General features: G+C 40.6%; 1 protein-coding gene across 1 annotated transcript in view; it reads right to left on the bottom strand.

Moving 5' to 3' along the window:
• Positions 1-6,221: 6,221 nt before the first annotated feature.
• The window catches only part of LOC126292063 (uncharacterized), an 86,851-nt gene continuing 73,387 nt past the window's right edge, over positions 6,222-19,685 (bottom strand). The window contains exons 9-10 of the mRNA XM_049985867.1: positions 12,195-12,348; positions 6,222-6,896 (exon numbers count right to left, since the gene is read on the bottom strand). Coding sequence (XP_049841824.1) covers positions 6,796-6,896; positions 12,195-12,348 — 255 coding nt within the window. The 3' untranslated portion in view covers positions 6,222-6,795. The remainder of the gene's footprint in view (positions 6,897-12,194; positions 12,349-19,685) is intronic.

Raw genomic sequence — 19,685 nt, 5'->3', positions numbered from 1 at the left:
CATGCATGTGATAACTTGTTGATTCGATACTGCAGCTCGTCCTCTGAGTTTGCTACCAGAGCTGCATCGTCTGTGTATAACAACTCGCGAGTAAAGAAATGGCTCTGAGCACTATGGGACTTAACATCTGAGGTCATTTGTCCCCTAGAAGTTAGAACTACTTAAACCTAACCAACCTAAGGACATCACACACACCCATGCCCGAGGCACCGTAGCGGTAGCGCGGTTCCAAACTGAAGCACCTAGAACCGCTCGGCCACACTGGCCGGCAAATCGCGAGTAACTATTGTATTGACTCAGGTCCTGGCCTTGAGGTGGGCAATGTTGAAGAGATTTCCATCAGACCTTGCATGTAAATACACTGTCTCCTCACAGTCTTCAACAGCAAATCTCAGCAGAAGGGAGAAAAAAGTGCCAAACCAACACACACCCCTGCTTTGCACCGCTATTTACAGGGAATGATTCCGATGTTTTGTCATTGAAACAGACTGTTGCTTGCATTTTCTCATGGTAGGAGATAGGTATTCGTAGTAGTTTAGGTGGGCATCCGATGTTCTGCAGCAACCCGAAGAGCCTAGTTCTGCTCACTATATCAAATGCTTTGACGCGATTAACAAAAACAACATACAGTGGTCTCTGGTGCTCACGGCACTCTTGCAGCTGTCGTAGAGAAGAAATAACATCCACGGTTGAACGACGAGGTCTGAAGCCGAATTGAGATTCTGGGTAGATTCTAGACGGTAGGAATTGCAATCGCATTAGGATGACTGTTGCATAAGCCTCCCCAGCTACACTCAACAGTGAAATGCCTCGCTAATTGTTGAAATCGCTTCTGTCTCCTTTCTGTTTATACGAAGACACAATATTTGAGTTTCGCACAGTTAATGGGACGTAGCCTTCTTCCCAGATGGCCGTGAGAAGTGAATGTAGGTGCTGTAGGAGGACAGGCCTGTTATACTTAATAATCTCTGCAGGGATACCATCTTCACCTGGAGCCTTTCCATTAGCTAGGCAATCTATCGATGAGTCAAGTTCTTCCATAGAGGGCATTGCATCAAGCTTTTCCACAACTGGCATTTGTTTGATGACATCAAGTGTATCCTTGCTTACTTAATTTTCAGCTGCATACAGCTTGACGTTGTGTTCAACCCAGCGCTCCATCTGCTTGTCTTCGTCTGTAAAAACTTCTCCTCTCTTCGCCTTCAGACGAGCTGTTTTTCTGACAGGCCTTAATGGCCTCAAAATCGGTAGCTTTCTGTATATCTGCACATAAATTTCGCCAGTAGTTATTTGCGCATCTCCCTAGATGTTTGTTGTGCCCTGTTCTTTGCTTCCTGCCAGTCATCCCGAGTTCTTCCATTCGGGTTTCTTTTATAGGCCAGCAGGGATTTCCGTTTTGCCTCAATGACTGGTTCCACCTCCTCCAAATTTTGCTCGTATCAGTTCTTGTTTCTATTCTCTTTCAGTCCATAGGCCAACACTGCCGAGTTGTAGATGGCATCAGAAAGTTGTGCCCACTTGTCAGCAATATTCATATCTGTTTGTGCGTTTCAAAACTGCCTGTAAATTCTTGTTTTCGTTGCGAGCTATGAACATAAGTGTCGACCGACGGTTGACTTCTCTGTTTAGCGTTGTGATATTTCTTAGGGGTGAGCCTCAGTCTGCTCGCCACCACAGCATGGTCAGTGCTGCAGTCAGCGCTATAACAGCTTCGTGTCAGTAGGTAACTTTTTAGATCTGTACACCTAGCTATGACAGAATCAAGTTTGGGGCCAGTGTTGAGAGCGAGAGTGTCTCCAGCTCACCTTGTGTCGATCTTTAGCTTGGAAATACATGAAAGCAGCACATTTCTAGCAGTCTCTGGCCATTATCGTTTATTTTTCCCACTCCACGACGAGCCACGCAAGTCAGCCAGATGTCATTCGTTATCTGACCCAACTCGAGCATTAAAGTCGCCTAGGATATATAGTGACCCTTAGCCAGGAATTGTCGGTGAGTAAATAGTAAAACAGATCCTTCTGTTCTGCGCTGGACGATAAGGTGGGAGAATACACATCAAATATGCTGACAGTTCCACTCAAAGAGCATACTTGTGAGGGTAAGAATCTGCTCTGTTCCACCAGATGATGGCACAATACTGTTCAAGAGGGTGTTTTTAACCGCGAATCCTGCACCGTGAAGTCTTGGCGCATCTTGTGACTTCCCCTGCCAGAAGAACGTATAATTAGCTTCCCAAATAGAGCCCGTGTCTGGCAGCCGCATCTCCTGTAGTCCCACAAATTAAAGCGATAGAACTCCGTGTCAATAACTGTAATCTTACGAATGAAATCAGCATCTTGGGTATCGTCAAAGTATGTTGGACACATGGTCCTGTCATTTCAGGTGACAATACGAAATGGCGGTTTCTTTATTATTCCGTTTTTTGTTTTGTTTTTTGTAGGTGTACCTTTGGTGACATTAAAAGCAACGGTGGTAACATTAAGTGCAGCGGGAACTCCACTGTTAAATGCAGACGAGAGAGCAGATAGGTGGAAAGAATACAATGAAAGCCTCTATGAGGGTGAAGATTTGTCTGATGTGATAGAAGAAGAAACTGGAGTCGATTTAGAAGAGATAGGGGATCCAGTATTAGAATCGGAATTTAAAAGAGCTTTGGAGGACTTACGGTCAAATAAGGCAGAAGGGATAGAAAACATTCCATCAGAATTTCTAAAATCATTAGGGGAAGTGGCAACAAAACGACTATTCACGTTGGTGTGTAGAATATATGAGTCTGGCGACATACCATCTGACTTTCGGAAAAGCATCATCCACACAATTCCGAAGACGGCTAGAGCTGACAATTGCGAGAATTAAAGCACAATCAGCTTAACAGCGCATGCATCGAAGCTGCTTACACGAATAATATACAGAAGAATGGAAAAGAAAATTGAGAATGCGCTAGGTGACGATCAGTTTGGCTTTAGGAAAAGTAAAGGGACGAGAGAGGCAATTCTGACGTTACGGCTAATAATGGAAGCAAGGCTCAAGAAAAATCAAGACACGTTCATAGGGTTTGTCGACCTGGAAAAAGCGTTCGACAATATAAATTGGTGCAAGCTGTTCGAGATTCTGAAAAAAGTAGGGATAAGCTATAGCGAGAGACGGGTCATATACAATACCTACAACAACCAAGAGGGAATAATAAGAGTGGACGATCAAGAACGAAGTGCTCGTATTAAGAAGGGTGTAAGACAAGGCTGTAGCCTTTCGCCCCTACTCTTCAATCTGTACATCGAGGAAGCAATGATGGAAATAAAAGAAAGGTTCAGGAGTGGAATTAAAATACAAGGTGAAAGGATATCAATGATACGATTCGCTGATGACACTGCTATTCTGAGTGAAAGTGAAGAAGAATTAAATGATCTGCTGAACGGAATGAACAGTCTAATGAGTATACAGTATGGTTTGAGAGTAAATCGGAGAAAGACGAAGGTAATGAGAAGTAGAAGAAATGAGAACAGCGAGAAACTTAACATCAGGATTGATGGTCACGAGGTCAATGAAGTTAAGGAATTCTGCTACCTAGGCAGTAAAATAACCAATGACGGACGGAGCAAGGAGGACATCAAATGCAGACTCGCAATGGAAAAAAAGGCATTTCTGGCCAAGAGAAGTCTACTAATATCAAATACCGGCCTTAATTTGAGGAAGAAATTTCTGAGGACGTACGTCTGGAGTACAGCATTGTATGGTAGTGAAACATGGACTGTGGGAAAACGGGAACAGAAGAGAATCGAAGCATTTGGGATGTGGTGCTATAGATGAATGTTGAAAATTAGGTGGACTGATAAGTTGACGAATGAGGAGGTTCTACACAGAATCGGAGAGGAAAGGAATATGTGGAAAACACTGACAAGGAGAAGGGGCAGGATGATAGGACATTTGCTAAGACATGAGGGAATGACTTCCATGGTACTAGAGGGAGCTGTAGAGGGCAAAAACTGTAGAGGAAGACAGAGATTGGAATACATCTAGCAAATAATTGAGGACGTAGGTCGCAAGTGCTACTCTGAGATGAAGAGGTTAGCACAGGAAAGGAATTCGTGGCGGGCCGCATCAAACCAGTCAATAGACTGATGACTAAAAAAAAAAGGTGTACCTTATCTACCCGCTTGTTGAAGATCACTTCTAAGCTCCACACACTCTATGAATCAAGCGAATAGTGGCGGGAGTGCGCCTTCTTGGCTGGAGGCTGCCCAGTTTGAGGCGGGCGGTAGCTGTCCAATGAGATGCGATGATCTCTCTCACCGTCGGAAGTGGCCCCTGGCGCTCAAGTCTTACTCCAATCAGACAGAGCTTATAACTGGTGACTCCCTCTTCCCGTGTTGTTATGATGATTTTAGGCGTCGCTGAAGTGTCGTCTCCAGGATGCTACATGCCTGGGCGAGCTTTCATAGGAAGGGCAAGCCAATACGATTGGTATCACTTTGGCTGCAGGAGCTGCCAGGAGGGGATGTAGTACGCTTTCCAACCGCCTTCGGGACCCCATTCCAGATTCTTTCAGGGTGTTCTCCCTAGCCTTCATCCCTCCCGAGACTAACGACAAGGCAGTGGTGTGTAAGATAATGAGATGAGGAAAGGAGTGGTAACTGAGGAAAGGGTAAGGTAGGGAACATGTAGGATTTAAGATGGGTCTTCTCATAAATGGCAACGAAAAGCTCAAGAATCATTCAACAACCACTATTACAACAAGCTGATCAAAATCAAGGATGGAAAGTATTCAAGGGTCACAGTAGTAAAATAAATCCATGCAGGAAACTGAAGAAATATGTACAGTTAGTAAGAGTTTCTTTTTTGTTTAGTTACATGTTTAATAGATTACATTCATAAAAATGTTATGCTGTGGATTGTGTAATTTAAATAGCATACATACATTGTTGCTTCTATTTGAAGGACCAGCAAACGAAAACCTTACACCAGCTTGGATCTTATATCTTTCAACTTTTCTGATGTAGTCTGATTTGTATTCTGTCTTTTGTATGTCACGCCCCTCCATATCCCTAATTGAAGTCATGGTCTTGCACTACGTTTATATTTGTCTATGTGCCATTTGTTTTTAGAACAGTACACCTTCAGAACCTGCATGCAGCTCTTATCCTCTGATTATATGAGAAACTCTACAATGTTACCATCTGGATCTGTCAAATAACTACTTACCTCTGCTCAAGAACTCACTTCTTATGCACAATTAAGTCTATGACATAAATCACATTAACCTCCATCTGAACATTTCTGCAGTCTCTCTGACATTTTATTTTCAGAGGCTGATTGTAAAAGAGTGTTGTATCAGTTACTATTTTATGACGCCAGAATTATACTTGCTACTGGTTAGTATAGATTGTTTTTTCTTCTGCTATGTACATGAGAATCTTAACAATATACATTATTTTGAAGTGTATTGTTGAGAACAAATTGTACCTAAGCCAAAGTGTATGTGTATGCTGAGCCAGTTGTTAGAATTTCTCATTACTTAAATATATAATTCTAAATTTTTTATTTTGTACACTTATTAAGTGGCACCAATGACATGCATGTTATTTTACTCATTTATTTGTTCCAAAACAAGGCAACTATTTTTACAGCAGAACTAGTTAAACCACATTATTTTAATATTTAAACTGGATCACTTTAGTGCTAGTATGACATTTATCAAAGATTCTATGTTTTATGGATCAAAGTTAAACAAAGCACAGACAAGATATAAAAAGCAACAACCACAGAAATTCTTGCTCAAACATAATAATTTTTCCCATACAAATAATGTGTGAATTAACTGAATAATTTAACACACTTTAAACTACTTCTTACAGCAGGCGACTACACAAAGAAATTTAAAAAAAAGTATTACTTCTGTGAAAGAATATCATGATTTATACAGGCAACCCCTAGGATAAGCTACTGTAAATCCTAACAGCTGATATTTTATAATTCAAAATTTTTAATAAGAACTTGATTGATTTATATATGGAGCTTACTATTATCAGCAATTATAGTTTAATACAAAAATTATTTATTCATATACAGTCCTGCTAACTTAAAAATAAAATTGCTTGCATTTGTGAACATTATTATTTTTTGCCAGCTGCTTTTGTTGTACAGTCTAACAGATGAGTGCTAATTATCTACAAAAACAGTGGTTTCACGACATGGATTTAATTGTGCAATGAAATTCACAATGATCATGGAACAGAAATTTTTCATTTATTGACTTCAATAAAAATACATTCAACCATTAATCTTCTTTTAATAAAATAAAATCGTCAAAAAGTCTTATTTTTTGCCTACAAATTACATGTAACATTGGGTGAAGATCATCATTACATTACAAAAATTGAAATTCAGTCACAGTGACACACATAATGAAAATAAATAGTTACGTTTTTTCCGACAACACTGAATAGCGACTACTGAACTATGCTTTACAAGATCCAACAGTTGACGGTTATATACACAAAAGTCAATGGAAAACATTGCAAAATGAATTCTTGTACCCTTCAATAGTCTCTGGAATCATTTATGAAATGCACTGTTTATGAGAATGGAAGCAGTAAGTCTAGTCTGACTTATAAAGTGTGGACACTATTAACGATAAACGAAGTACATGGATTCTAGATTCACTGTCAAAACCAATACTAATAATAATAACCGTTTTTCCTTCAACATTCACAGACGTCCAAAGGAGTTTCATCAGCTAAGTGTTTCACAGAAGTAATTGTGATTCAAACTGCCAAAAGTTACCATCTCTGTTCACAACTATACATTCTCATTCTTAGGTACCAGCCTGTCAGACTCTGGGTTCTTTTCGAGCATCCAGTAGTAGCTGTAGACAACTCGCAGGAAGTATACATTGGGCACTGAGAAATAGACAGAGGCCATAGGCAGATATTAAGCAAATCAGATGTAATTGGACATTACTGAGAAAAAAAACACAGGGGTGGGATTTAAAAAAATGGAAGAGTTTGTTTAACTTGAAATATAGTATCCCATTCTGCAGATTGGCAACTTATGTGTTGATCATATTCTGCATATTCTGTCACATAGCAGCACCTTCAGGGATGCATTAATAATATACAGACAAACTGTAGAAATGTAACTGGTGTGCTGTCTAACTGTACTGTTTATCTATACTATTTAATGTTATTCATGCTCATGATAGCTAAGTTTGGTCAACTGAATTAGAAGGAAAACTGCTACTTTTAAAGGGGCCACTTTCTGTTCAGTTGTTCTAAATAACGATTGTTTAGTTCCTATTGATAGCTAAGCAAGAGTTACACACATACAACAAGTTTTAGTCACTGTGTGTAGTATGTATGAGGGTCTATTTATAGTAGTCTCTATTTAATTAGTGTTTACAGGTATTTACAAGTACTGATTCAAGAATTCAGTTCATTTCTACAGGGTGTGACTAATAAGATATGACTTCACTTAATTTTGAATTTTTGGAGGCTCTAAATTTTGTACTGTATCTAATGATAACTTTTAAAATCATACAATGGAAAATACATGATGGAATAATAACAATGTTATGAAAGAGAGAGATAAGACTGCTAACCAAGCAAGTTCTTCTTAAGAAGTAGATAACACACACACACACACACACACATTAAAGCAATGCCAACTCAGGGAGACATGAGCAATATCTCAGGCCACTGAGCCAGATTGTGATCATCCATGCATGATGAGAGAAGCAATCTGTGTGGTGACGTTAAGGAGTAGGCAGGGGTGGAGAGGGGAAGAGATAGCAGGATAGGAGTGAGGGATGGCAAAGTGCTGCTTATGGGAGCATACAGGGGTGGGGTGGAGAGAGTGTAGGGCAGCAGGTGCAGTCAGGATGTTAGACAGAAGGCAGGGGAGGAGGGGGGGAGTGAGTGTAAAAGTAAAAAGACTGAGGGTGCATTGGTGGAACAGAAGACTATACAGTGCTGGAGAGGGGACAGTGAAGGGGATATGTTGGTGAAGGACAGTGACTAACTAACAGTTGTGTAGCTTAGAATAGCTGGCGTTGGTAGGAAGGATCCGGATAGCACAGGCTGTGAAGCCGTTAACTGGCTGGTCCAGATGTTTCCTGGTCACTGTTTTCCATTATGTGGACAGACTGCTTGTTGGTCCTCATGACCACATAGAATGCAGCACAGTGGTTTCTGGTCAGCTTGCAGATCACATGACTGGTTTCACAGATATTCCTGCCTTTGATGGGATAGGTGATGAGTCTGGAGTAAAATAGTTTGTGGTAGGAGGATATCCTGATCAGGTCTTGCATCTACGTCTATTATAGGAATATGAGCTATGAAGTAAGGTGTGGTAATCAGGGGTGGAGTAGGAATGGACCAGGATATTGTGTAGGTGCAGTGGGAGGTGGAATACTACTGTGGGAGGGGTGGGAAGGATAGTGGGTAGAATGTTCCTCATTTCAGTACACGATGAGAGGTAGTCGAATCCCTGGCAGAGAAAGTGATTCAGTTGCTCTGGTCCTAGGTGGTACTGAGTCATGATGGGAATACTCTTCTGTGGTCTGACGGGGAGACTTTTGGAGGTCACTGGAGAGAAAAGGCATTGGAGATCTGTTTATGTATGAGGTTGGGAAAGTATTTTCGGTCTGTGAAGGCCTCAGTGAGACTTTTGGTATATTTCGAGAGCGACTGCTGAGTACTGCAGATATGACGGCCATCCATAGCGTGTTGTCCTTTTGTTAAGGGAAGACGTTGCACCAGGAATTTTTTTAATTTGTCTGTGAGGCATTCTTGAGTAGTGCGATTGGCAGTATAGGGAACTGACGTGGGTGGACACCTGGTCTCTTACAAAGCTTTAATGTATCGCAGATATTCTCTGAAATGTATACTCCAATAAAGGGTAGAATTAATCATATAATCTTCGTTTAACTTCGCCATGCAATGACGATGGAACGATTCTACACCAGTGGTTCATACGGAAAATTGTCATCTGTGTGAGCTGGAAAGAGATTTGAAGCCAAATGGATTCATGACCAAACATTCATTGACCTCCCTGTCTGTCAGGATGAAGTTACGCTTCTTAAAGCTTTCCTGATTAAAGCACTAACTCTGTTGGTAGGATCTCCATTTCATTTCGTAATATTATTAGTAGCAATTATGTGTTTTACCTTACAAACATAATCATTTTCATTTATGATAACTACACTAGCACCCTTATCTGCTGTCAGGGCAATAGATTTGTTTACTTTTAATTCGACATATGGTACGATTATTTTGGATATTATTATTATACCCTTCTTTTTTGCATTTTATTTGTTCTTCAATAATCCTAGCTATTGTGTTAGTAATTATGTTTTACTTTCGTAGAATGGAAACTGGGGTAGGTGTAGAGCGAGTTTTATATCAGCAATAACATTATTTACAGCACCACCATTCACGAGTGATGCAACTTTGTACTTTAATCCTTAGTTTTAAATATTGATTTCAGATGTAGTAAAGGTAATTTTAATTAGGTTGACCAAGCGTTTAAAAATTTTTAAATTGCATTTAGCATTATCAGATCCAAAACTAGGTTTGTATGTATGTTCCACATCTGTCCCTAAAGCCCTTGACGATTTCAACCAAACTCTGTACAGAAACCACTTACAGTATGGAATGAAACGCTGTGGGATTAAGAACGATCCACTTGTCAGAGTGGTAGGGTTAAAACAGCACTGTATTTCACAACGTGCAAATACCTATACTTTTTGATGTAGTATTTGAGAACGAGAGCACTAAAAGATTTCCAATAAACTTTGCACACAATTTCAGATCTTAACGAAACAGTTTCTTGCTGGAGACCCCCACAATGTAATGAAAGGAAAACAACTTATCGCTCAGTACATTTTCGTGGAGTACAATTGCTACAAGAAGCATGATGTTATAATTTACTACTTCCTTACAGCTAACTGCATTCGTGACACATTTTGCAGACAGTATTCACATATATCACTGAATGTACAGGAAAAAGTATATCATTGAACGACACATAGTTCAGGATGGGACCCACCAGAAGTACAAGTCCTGCAACGAACTTGTGATATCGCACTAGTCGTCTTGTTCGCCATACTTTGAGAACACTCAGCTCCTTGCAGGGGCCACGGGAAATCAGTATGTCAATAGAAAGGTACCCACTAAAGGTCTTAACTTCGTCGTGTGCTGTCGAGAACTTGTACACATTTAAATGTGCAGTGAGGAATTATTAAACTCGTCTGAAATAATTACTGGCTCCCGGCCGGAGACGCTGCTGGCACTCATAAGACCTGAAGCGTCACGTGTTGTGACGTATGCGCTTCTGTCTTTCTTTCTCGTTGGCGTCGGTTTAGGAGATACAACAGAATAAACACTGAGATGTGGGAAAAACTGCTACGTCATGGAAGAGGTATAAATTTATTACTTCACGGCTACTGGCTACATTCGCAACATTTTTCGCAGACAGTGTCTGCAAGTGAATGTACCTACAACAATGTATCACTGTACGGCACATAGTTCAGAAGATACGACATCATAAAGATTGAGATGCGTGAAAAGGTGCCAGATATCCATGACGTTTTCATTTATTCCTTCACTACTACTCACTCTATTCAAAACACATTTTACAGACAGTGTAGACACATATACCACTGGATGTAACTTCCTGGCAGACTAAAACTGTGTGCCTGACCGAGACTCGAACTCTGGACCTTAGGAAGGTAGGAGGCGAGGTACTGGTGGAATTAAAGCTGCTGAGTCGTGCTTAGTTAGCTTAGTTGGTGGAGCACTTGCTCGCGTGAGGCAAAGGTCCCGAGTTCGAGTCTCGGCCCTGCGCACAGTTTTAATCTGCCAGGAAATTTCATATCAACGCACACTCCGCTGTAGACTGAAAATTTCGTTCTAGAAACATCCCCCAGGCTGTGGCTAAGCCATGTCTCCGAAATATCCTTTCTTCCAGGAGTGCTAGATCTGCAAGGTTCGCAGCAGAGCTTCTTTGAAGTTTGGAAGGTAGGAGACGAGGTACTTGCTGAAGTAAAGCTGTGAGGATGGGGCGTGAGTCGTGCTTGGGTAGCTCAGTTGGTAGAGCACTTGCCTGCGTGAGGCAAAGGTCCTGAGTTCGAGTCTCGGTCCGGCACACAGTTTTAGTCTGCCAGAAAGTTTCATATCAGTGCACATTCCGCTATAGAGTGAAAATTTCATACCACTGGATGTGCCTGCAAATTATAACATTGTACAGCACATAGCTCAGAAGATACGAAGTCATAAACATTGAACTGCACGAAAATGAAACTGCAGGACGCAATACGCTTAAGATACAGGTGAAATACATGTACAAATACATGTGAAATACGTTAAGTATATGTGATATATACTTTGATATGTGTGTACTTGGGAAAAGACGAGGGTAAAAAACTCTTTCTGACCCACTGATCGATCAAATTTGGTACACGTAGTAACAATCAGGAAAGAAATACTGTGGAGCTAAGAACAACAAACCTCTAATTTGGGCAAGTATTATAAAATGGAAAGAGAGGAGGGTTGGAGGAGATGGGCAAAACTAGGGGGAGGGAGGGGGATGGGCAGAGGGAAGGGACAGGGTAATGTGCAGAGAAAGGGAAGAGGATGAGCTGGATATGGAGATGGCAGATGAGGAAATGGTCACAGATGTGAGAGAGGAGGAGATAGAGGGAAGGGACGGAGGAAATTGGCTAAGTGAGTGGGAGGGGAAATGGATTTAGAGGGGAGGCGGAGATGAACAGAGGGGGTATGAGCAATGACCCAAGGGAGGATGGGCCGATTGCCAGAGAGAGGAGGCAAGTGGGGTATTTGTAGGACAGAGAGAGGAGCAGGAGGAGATCGATAGTGCTGGGGGGGGGGGGGGGTGAATGAGTTAGAAAGATAGATTGGGCAGGGAAGATGGGCAGAATGGGGGGAAGGACGAGATGGACAGAGATGTGGTGAAGATGGAGGGAAAGGGGCCAGATGGACTAATAGAAGAATGGAATAAATTCTCAGCTAGTTAGGAAATAAAATATGTTTGAATAAAAAATTACATTAGTTTTGCGTGCATTGTGAAAACGGGTTATTTGGGTGTTTCCAGTACTGTAAGTCAACAATTAAGCAAGAGTATGAGTAACTATAGTGACAGTTGAGTGACATCTGCAGTAACCAGTATAATAGTATACTTACACAAGTAGATGATGCACATAAAAAATATACTGATACCGACGGAAGGACGTTCGTACCAAAAGACAGCAGACCATGCGATAACAGCTATTACGATCACTGCTATGTCCCCCAGGGTTTTAATAATCAACCATGGTAAAAACAAGACAGTCCTTGCCTGAAATGTATAAAAAGAAACTGATGTTACTAGTATAGATTTGCCTCTTTAATTTAATACAAGTTTTGGTGGCAACTCTATGTATTTTTCACGATGCAAATAAAATCGCCTCAGATACACTGCTAAAAAAGTAATTTCAACAAAACTAATAAAATGAGCTTCTTACCAAAATACGATACTGTAAGTATGGGGCTACGCTGAAATCTGGCCCAGTGATTTACAGTCACTCATCGTCTTCATCTCAACTATTTTCAACCCCAACCCCCTCCCCCCTTTCACTGCCATCCTCCCCTGTCCCCACTCCCGCACTCCTACGCCCCAGTTACCTCCTCTAGCATTTCTTTTCCTCAACAGCAGCAATCGATACCAGAAATATTTTCGAATTTTGGATAGGTCAGTATTATCTAAGTTACTTTTCTGAAAAGTTTCGTATAATTTTGTACACAATATGTTATATTTCGAGCTAAAATTTATGAAAAGGAATTACTTTATTTTCTTGTTACAATCAACATGTACTAGCTCTGAATCTACAGTTAAAATAGTTTTATAGAACCATTTGAAAACAACGAGTTGGTTGGTACACTTAAAATTTCTATTATTAATTATGCAATCTAGTGCTGTCTATTACATTTATATCTGGGTTATTTTATAAAATAATAATCTAAACAACTAGAAATTCATTTGTCAAGAATATTTGTAAACCCTTTGGAATATTGTAATTACCGCAGAGTGATCGGACGTATTTTTGTATTTTGGACGAACAATGTAATTTCGACTTTGTTAATGTGAAAATTCAAAAGACTGTGTGATATAGTAAAACGCGAGACGATAAATTATCGTAAAAACAAAAATTCCGAAACGACATTCTTCAAATTTTTTTTAGATCAATTAAGACATGAGAACTTAAAATGTGAAAATTTCGGCTTCTAGAACCAGACCCCTAGACATGGAGATCTAGAGCCAACTGCACGAGAAAAGATCAGTGAAAAGTTTACTGCAAATCTTAGTCCTCTCGAATCTTCTGAAAAGACTTTACCATAGTGACAGTAGCACCAACAAAGATAGGATGGAGTAGATAGCATCCTCCATATAAATGGTGGACTGTTACCCTTTGGTATTGACGACAGATAGATTAAAACTGAAGAAACTGCAAAAAGGTGGGAATTTAAGGAGATGGGACCTGGATAAACTAAAAGAACCAGAGGTTGTACAGAGTTTCAGGGAGAGCATAAGGAAACAATTGACAAGAATGGTGGAAAGAAATACACTAGAAGAAGAATGGGTAGCTTTGAGGCATGAAATACTGAAGGCAGCAGAGGATCAAGTTGGTAAAAAGACGAGGACTAGTAGAAATCCTTGGGTAACAGGAGAAATATTGAATTTAATTGATGAAAGGGGAAAATATAAAAATGCAGTAAATGAAGCAGGCAAAAAGGAATACAGACGTCTCAAAAATGAGATGAGACACGAAGTGCAAAATGGCTAAGTAGGGATGGCTAGAAGACAAATGTAAGCATGTAAAGGCTTATCTCACTAGAGGTAAGGTAGATACTGCCTACAGGAAAATTGAAGAGGCCTTTGGAGACAAGAGAACTACTTATATGAACATCAAGAGCTCAGATGGAAACCCAGTTCTAAGCAAAGAAGGGAAAGTAGAAAGGTGGGAGGAGCATATAGAGGGTCTATACATGGGCGATGCACTTGAGGACAATATTATGGAAATGGAGGAGGATGTAGATGAAGATGAAATGGGAGATACGATACTGCGTGAAGAGTATGACAGAGCACTGAAAGACCTGAGTCGAAACAAGGCCCCCGGAGTAGACAACATTCCATTGGAACTACTGACGGCCTTGGGAGAGCCAGTCCTGACAAAACTCTACCATCTGGTGAGCAAGATGTATGAAACAGGCGAAATACCTTCAGACTTCAAGAAGAATATAATAATTCCAACCCAAAGAAATCAGGTGTTGACAGATGTGAAAATTACCGAACTATCAGTTTAATAAGTCACATTTGCAAAATACTAACGCGAATTCTTTACAGGCGAATGGAAAAACTAGTAGAAGCCGACATCGGGGAAGATCAGTTTGGATTCCGTAGAAATGTTGTAACACGTGAGGCAATACTGGCCCTACGACTTACCTTAGAAGCTAGATTAAGGAAGGGCAAACCTACGTTTCTAGCATTTGTAGACTTAGAGAAAGCTTTTGACAATGTTGACTGGAATACTCTCTTTTAAATTCTGAAGATGGCAGGGGCAAAATACAGGGAGCGAAAGGCTATTTACAATTTGTAGAGAAACCAGATGGCAGTTATAAGAGTCGAGGGACATGAAAGGGAAGCAGTGGTTGGGAAGGGAGTGAGACAGGGTTGTAGTCTCTCCCCAATGTTATTCAATCTTTATATTGAGCAAGCAGAGAAGGAAACAAAAGAAAAATTTGGAGTAGGTATTAAAATCCATGGAGAAGAAATAATAACTTTGAGGTTCACCGATGACATTGTAATTCTGTCAGAGACAGCAAAGGACTTGGAGGAGCAGTTGAGCGGAATGGACGGTGTCTTGAAAGGAGGATATCAGATGAACATCAACAAAAGCAAAAAGAGGATAATGGAATGTAGTCGAATTAAGTCGGGTGATGCTGAGGGAATTAGATTAGGAAATGAGACACTTAAAGTAGTAAAAGATTTTGATATTTGGGGAGCAAAGTAACTGATGATGGTCGAAGTAGAGAGGATATAAAATGTAGACTGGCAATGGGAAGGAAAACGTTTCTGAAGAAGAGAAATTTGTTAACATCGAGTATAGATATAAGTGTCAGGAAGTCATTTCGGAAATATTTGAAATGGGTGTGGCCATGTATGGAAGTGAAACATGGACGATAAATAGTTTGGACAAGAAGAGAATAGAAGCTTTCGAAATGTGGTGCTACAGAAGAATGCTGAAGATTAGATGGGTAGATCACATAACTAATGAGGAAGTATTGAATTTGACTGGGGAGAAGAGGAGTTTGTGGCATAACTTGACCAGAAGAAAGGATCGCTTGGTAGGACATCTTCTGAGACATCAAGGGATCACCAATTTAGCATTGGAGGGCAGCGTGGAGGGTAAATGTCGTAGAGGGAGACTAAGAAATGAATACACTAAGCAGACTGAGAAGGATGTAGGTTGCAGTAGGTACTAGGAGATGAAGAAGCTTCCACAGGATAGAGTAGCATGGAGAGCTCCATCAAACCAGTCTCAGGACTGAAGATCACAACAATAACAAGGGACTTTATTTATGACAGCTATTCGTATTCTGGACTCATTTAGCATAATTTATTATCCAGTTAGGATAATATATTATCCTAGTATTGTTACCAGGATATGTTGTGATTTAATATGGCATTCCACCATGGGTGCCACTAACTGCTGACATCTTTATCCTTATCGTTCACTTAATTTAGATAACTTAGTACACAATACGGCAGATTAGACATGACTGCCGCTGTGACATCAAAATCCATGTTAGCCCACTTATGTTAAGTACAAAACGGTAAGAAATTAAAAAATGCAAAATAATTTTCTTGGTGAAACAGTTGCTGTTCTGTTTTATTGCATTATTATATTATTGAAAGATTATAACTTTGAGCATTGTTAAACAAGAGTAAGAAACTTCTTACTTACATACAAATGTAACCGACAGCTTGTGTTTTCATCATATGTATGCGTGTGTATGTGTTTGTAACATTATTAGTACTAGAAAAAGTGTAGAGATGCTTTGTTCAGTGCTTAAACCAACAGTAACTGTTCATTTTTCAGACGACGTACTCTCTTTCAATGTAAGAATAACACAGTTTAGATATTAAGTTTATGTTTTAAGGAATGCAACAATTACGCTGTCGATGTATAAGGGCTGATTTCCTGAACAAAATATGTTCTCTTGTTATCAGTTACGAGGGTGGTTTGAAAAGTTCTCGCAACAGAATAGAAAAAAAGTACTTAAATCACTGAAGCTTTTTTTATTTATCAATGTAGTCTCCTTGTAGAATAATGCACTTAGTCCAACGATGTTGCAGTGCCTTGATCCCATCTGGAAAATGAGTTTCCTCCTGGTCTACAAAATAATTGTCAACACCGTTTATCAATTCTTCCTTTCAAGTAAATCTTCGTCCACCAAGAAAAATTTTCAGTTTTGGGAAGAGATGGAAGTCTGACGGGGTCATATCAGGTGAATAAAACGGGCGTGGCAACAATTCATATCTTAGTTCGTGTAATTTTGCCATGACGATGGCACATGCGTTTTTGAACCGGCGTCAAGACTCACGGCACCCATCTTGCAGATAATGTTTTCATTTCTAATTGTTCATTTAAAATGTGATGTACCCTTTCAGATGACATCTGGCAAGCGTGAGCAATTTCACGTACTTTCAGTCAGCGATCCTCCATGAGCAGTTTGTGGACTTTTTCAATGATTTGTGGTGTAGTGACACATTTGGCAGACCACTGCGCGGATCATCGTCTAAGCTCTCCCGACCAAATTTATATTCATTTGTCCACTCGGCAACAGTTGAATATGAAGGAGCAGAGTCCCCTCTTCTTCCACAGGATGACCACAGCATTTACGAAAAGACTACGTAACATCAGTATGGCTTCATTGTAAAGTTTGTTTTGTAATGCCATTTAGCCTGAAGATGAGGTATTACCTCGAAACATGGCGCTAAATAAATAAGTAATGCAGTAGCTGACAAAGTTTGTGAATGGTAGCGGTAATTGAAAAAAACCTTTACATGTTTCTTGAGACAGTCACGATTGAAAAATAGTGAAAATGGCTGCAAAATGTACTCACATTGTCCGAACTCTTACGGGAATCGGTAGATTGACTGCCGCGAGTAATGAGTAGGGAGGGCAGGTTTACTACAAATGTAGTGTGTGGACGGAAAGCTGGAAAGTATGGGTGTCACGGGGAGCGTGCCAGAGATAAGTCCCTGCAGACGCACTGCCGCCTGTGTCCTCGGTCGCTCGGTCGGATAGAGCGTCTGCCGTGTGAGCAGGAGGTGTGGGGTTCGAGTCCCAGTCGGGGCACACATTTTTGAACTGTCCCCGTTGATATTTATCAACGCCTGTAAGCAGCTAATGGTCTGATTTCTTTGTAATTTCATTCTTCATAATTACTCTAGAAAGAACCAAAAAATCAGTTGGTTACCTACACCCAGTGGTCGTAAGGAAAATACTATTCAGCTTAGATATAACAGCAAAGCATCTTGTAACTGACATCGCCAAAGCAGGGACAAATCATGTACAAACTGAAACAAATTCATTATTAGCGGCGAACAATCTAGTTAATAGCAAAATATGGGAAGAGGCGAATTTGGAAGCGAATATTCCAAAGAGTATACTAAATAGAGAGAGATTGTCAGCGATGTTGACATCTGACTTACCAAACAGAAAAGATTAGATGAAATCCAAAGCACGGTCTCGGTATTACATGTGAAAAGATATACAAAAAATCTAATAATGCTCAAGTATATCCCATCCCTGTCTGTATTTTAACCTTCCGAACGCAGTACCTTCCAGCATACATGGCAATACTAGGCATACATTGCCCAACAGGACCATTTGTCCGCTCCTCGGTATCCTGGACGACATCATCCAAGTGTCCGGACCGTTCGCTGCATAGTTACTTTATTAAAGGAAACAGGAAGTGTTCAGCCACATGTGAAACGTCAACCACGACCTGCAACGAATGATGATGCCCAAGTAGGTGTCTTAGCTGCTGTCGCGGCTAATCCGTACTTCAGTAGCAGACAAATTCCGAGAGAATCGGGAATCTCAAAAACGTTGGTGTTGAGAATTCTACATCAACATCGATTGCACCCGTACCATACTTCTATGCACCAGGAATTACATGGCGACGACTTTGAACGTCGTGTACAGTTCTGTCACTGGGCGCAAGAGAAACTACGGGACGATGGTAACTTTTTTGCACGCCTTCTATTCAGCGACGAAGCGTCATTCACCAACAGTGGTAACGTAAACCGGCATAATATGCACTATTGGGCAACGGAAAATCCAAAATGGCTGCGACAAGTGGAACATCAAAGACGTTGGCAGGTTAATGTATGGTACCGGATTATGTGAGGAAGGATAATTGGCCTTTATCGATGGCAAGCTAAATGGTGCAAGGTATGCTGATTTCCTACGTAATGTTCTACCGGTGTTACTACAAGATGTTTCACTGCATGACAGAATGGCGATGTACTGCCAACATTATGGATGTCCGGATGAAGCGGTATTGAATAGCGTATTTCATGACAGGTGGATTGGTTGTTGAAGCACCATACCACGGCCCGCACGTTCACCGGATCTGACGTTCCCAGGTTTCTTTCTGTGGGGAAAGTTGAAGGATATTTGCTGTCGTGATCCACCGACAACGCCTCGCGACATGCGTCAGCGCATTGTCAGTGTATGTGCGGACATTACGGAAGGCGAACCACTCGCTGTTGAGAGAAATGTCGTTACACGTATTGCCAAATGCATTGAGGTTGATGGACATCATTTTGAGCATTTATTGCATTAATGTGGTGTTTACAGGTAATCATGCTGTAACAGATCACAAAAGTACATGTATCACATTGGAACACCCGAAATAAAATGCTCAAACGTACCTACGTTCTGTATTATAATTTAAAAAACCTACCTGTTACCAACTGTTCGTCTAAAATTGTGAGCCATATGTTTGTGATTATTACAGCGCCATCTAACACAAAGCGAAAAAAGTGGTCCAACTAAAACACTCACATTTCTTTACGTACTACACGAATATGTAATAAAAAATGAGGGTTCCAATTTTTAAAAACGCAGTTGATATCCGTTTGACCTATGGCAGCGCCATGTCGCGGGCCAACCATAGCGCCTTCTGGTTTTCCCCTTCAAGCTAGCCAAGTTTCGTTCTTTGTAGTTTTTTAGTTGGACGCTTATTTCGTGAGATATTTGGCCCGGTCACGGTCAATGGACCACCCTGTATACATTACAACTGGAGCTCGCCCACGTTTAATAGTGTATCCCACTTCTGTTTTCATTATCTGCAATAAAACTCTGTTCGATTTGTAGCCTTCTTCCAAACAGAAGTCGTGGTTCGATGTTTACAGTCACCCTGGCACACTGCCTATGCTGTACTCCTCAGACTACCCTAGCATACCTCCCTTCTTAATGCACATTTCCATTTATGCCTCAGCCCACTTGGTATTCGCCCTAATCTCTCTGGAACCTTATAGTTTCATTTTACTATATACCTCTTGCTGTCAAATTATTTTCTCAGCATAGAAGAAATCATATTTGGCTCTATGTTTCTCAA

The sequence above is a fragment of the Schistocerca gregaria genome, chromosome 9, assembly GCF_023897955.1.
Source record: "Schistocerca gregaria isolate iqSchGreg1 chromosome 9, iqSchGreg1.2, whole genome shotgun sequence".
NCBI classification, from domain to species: Eukaryota; Metazoa; Arthropoda; class Insecta; order Orthoptera; family Acrididae; genus Schistocerca; species Schistocerca gregaria.
This window is presented reverse-complemented; position numbering and strand designations above follow the sequence as displayed.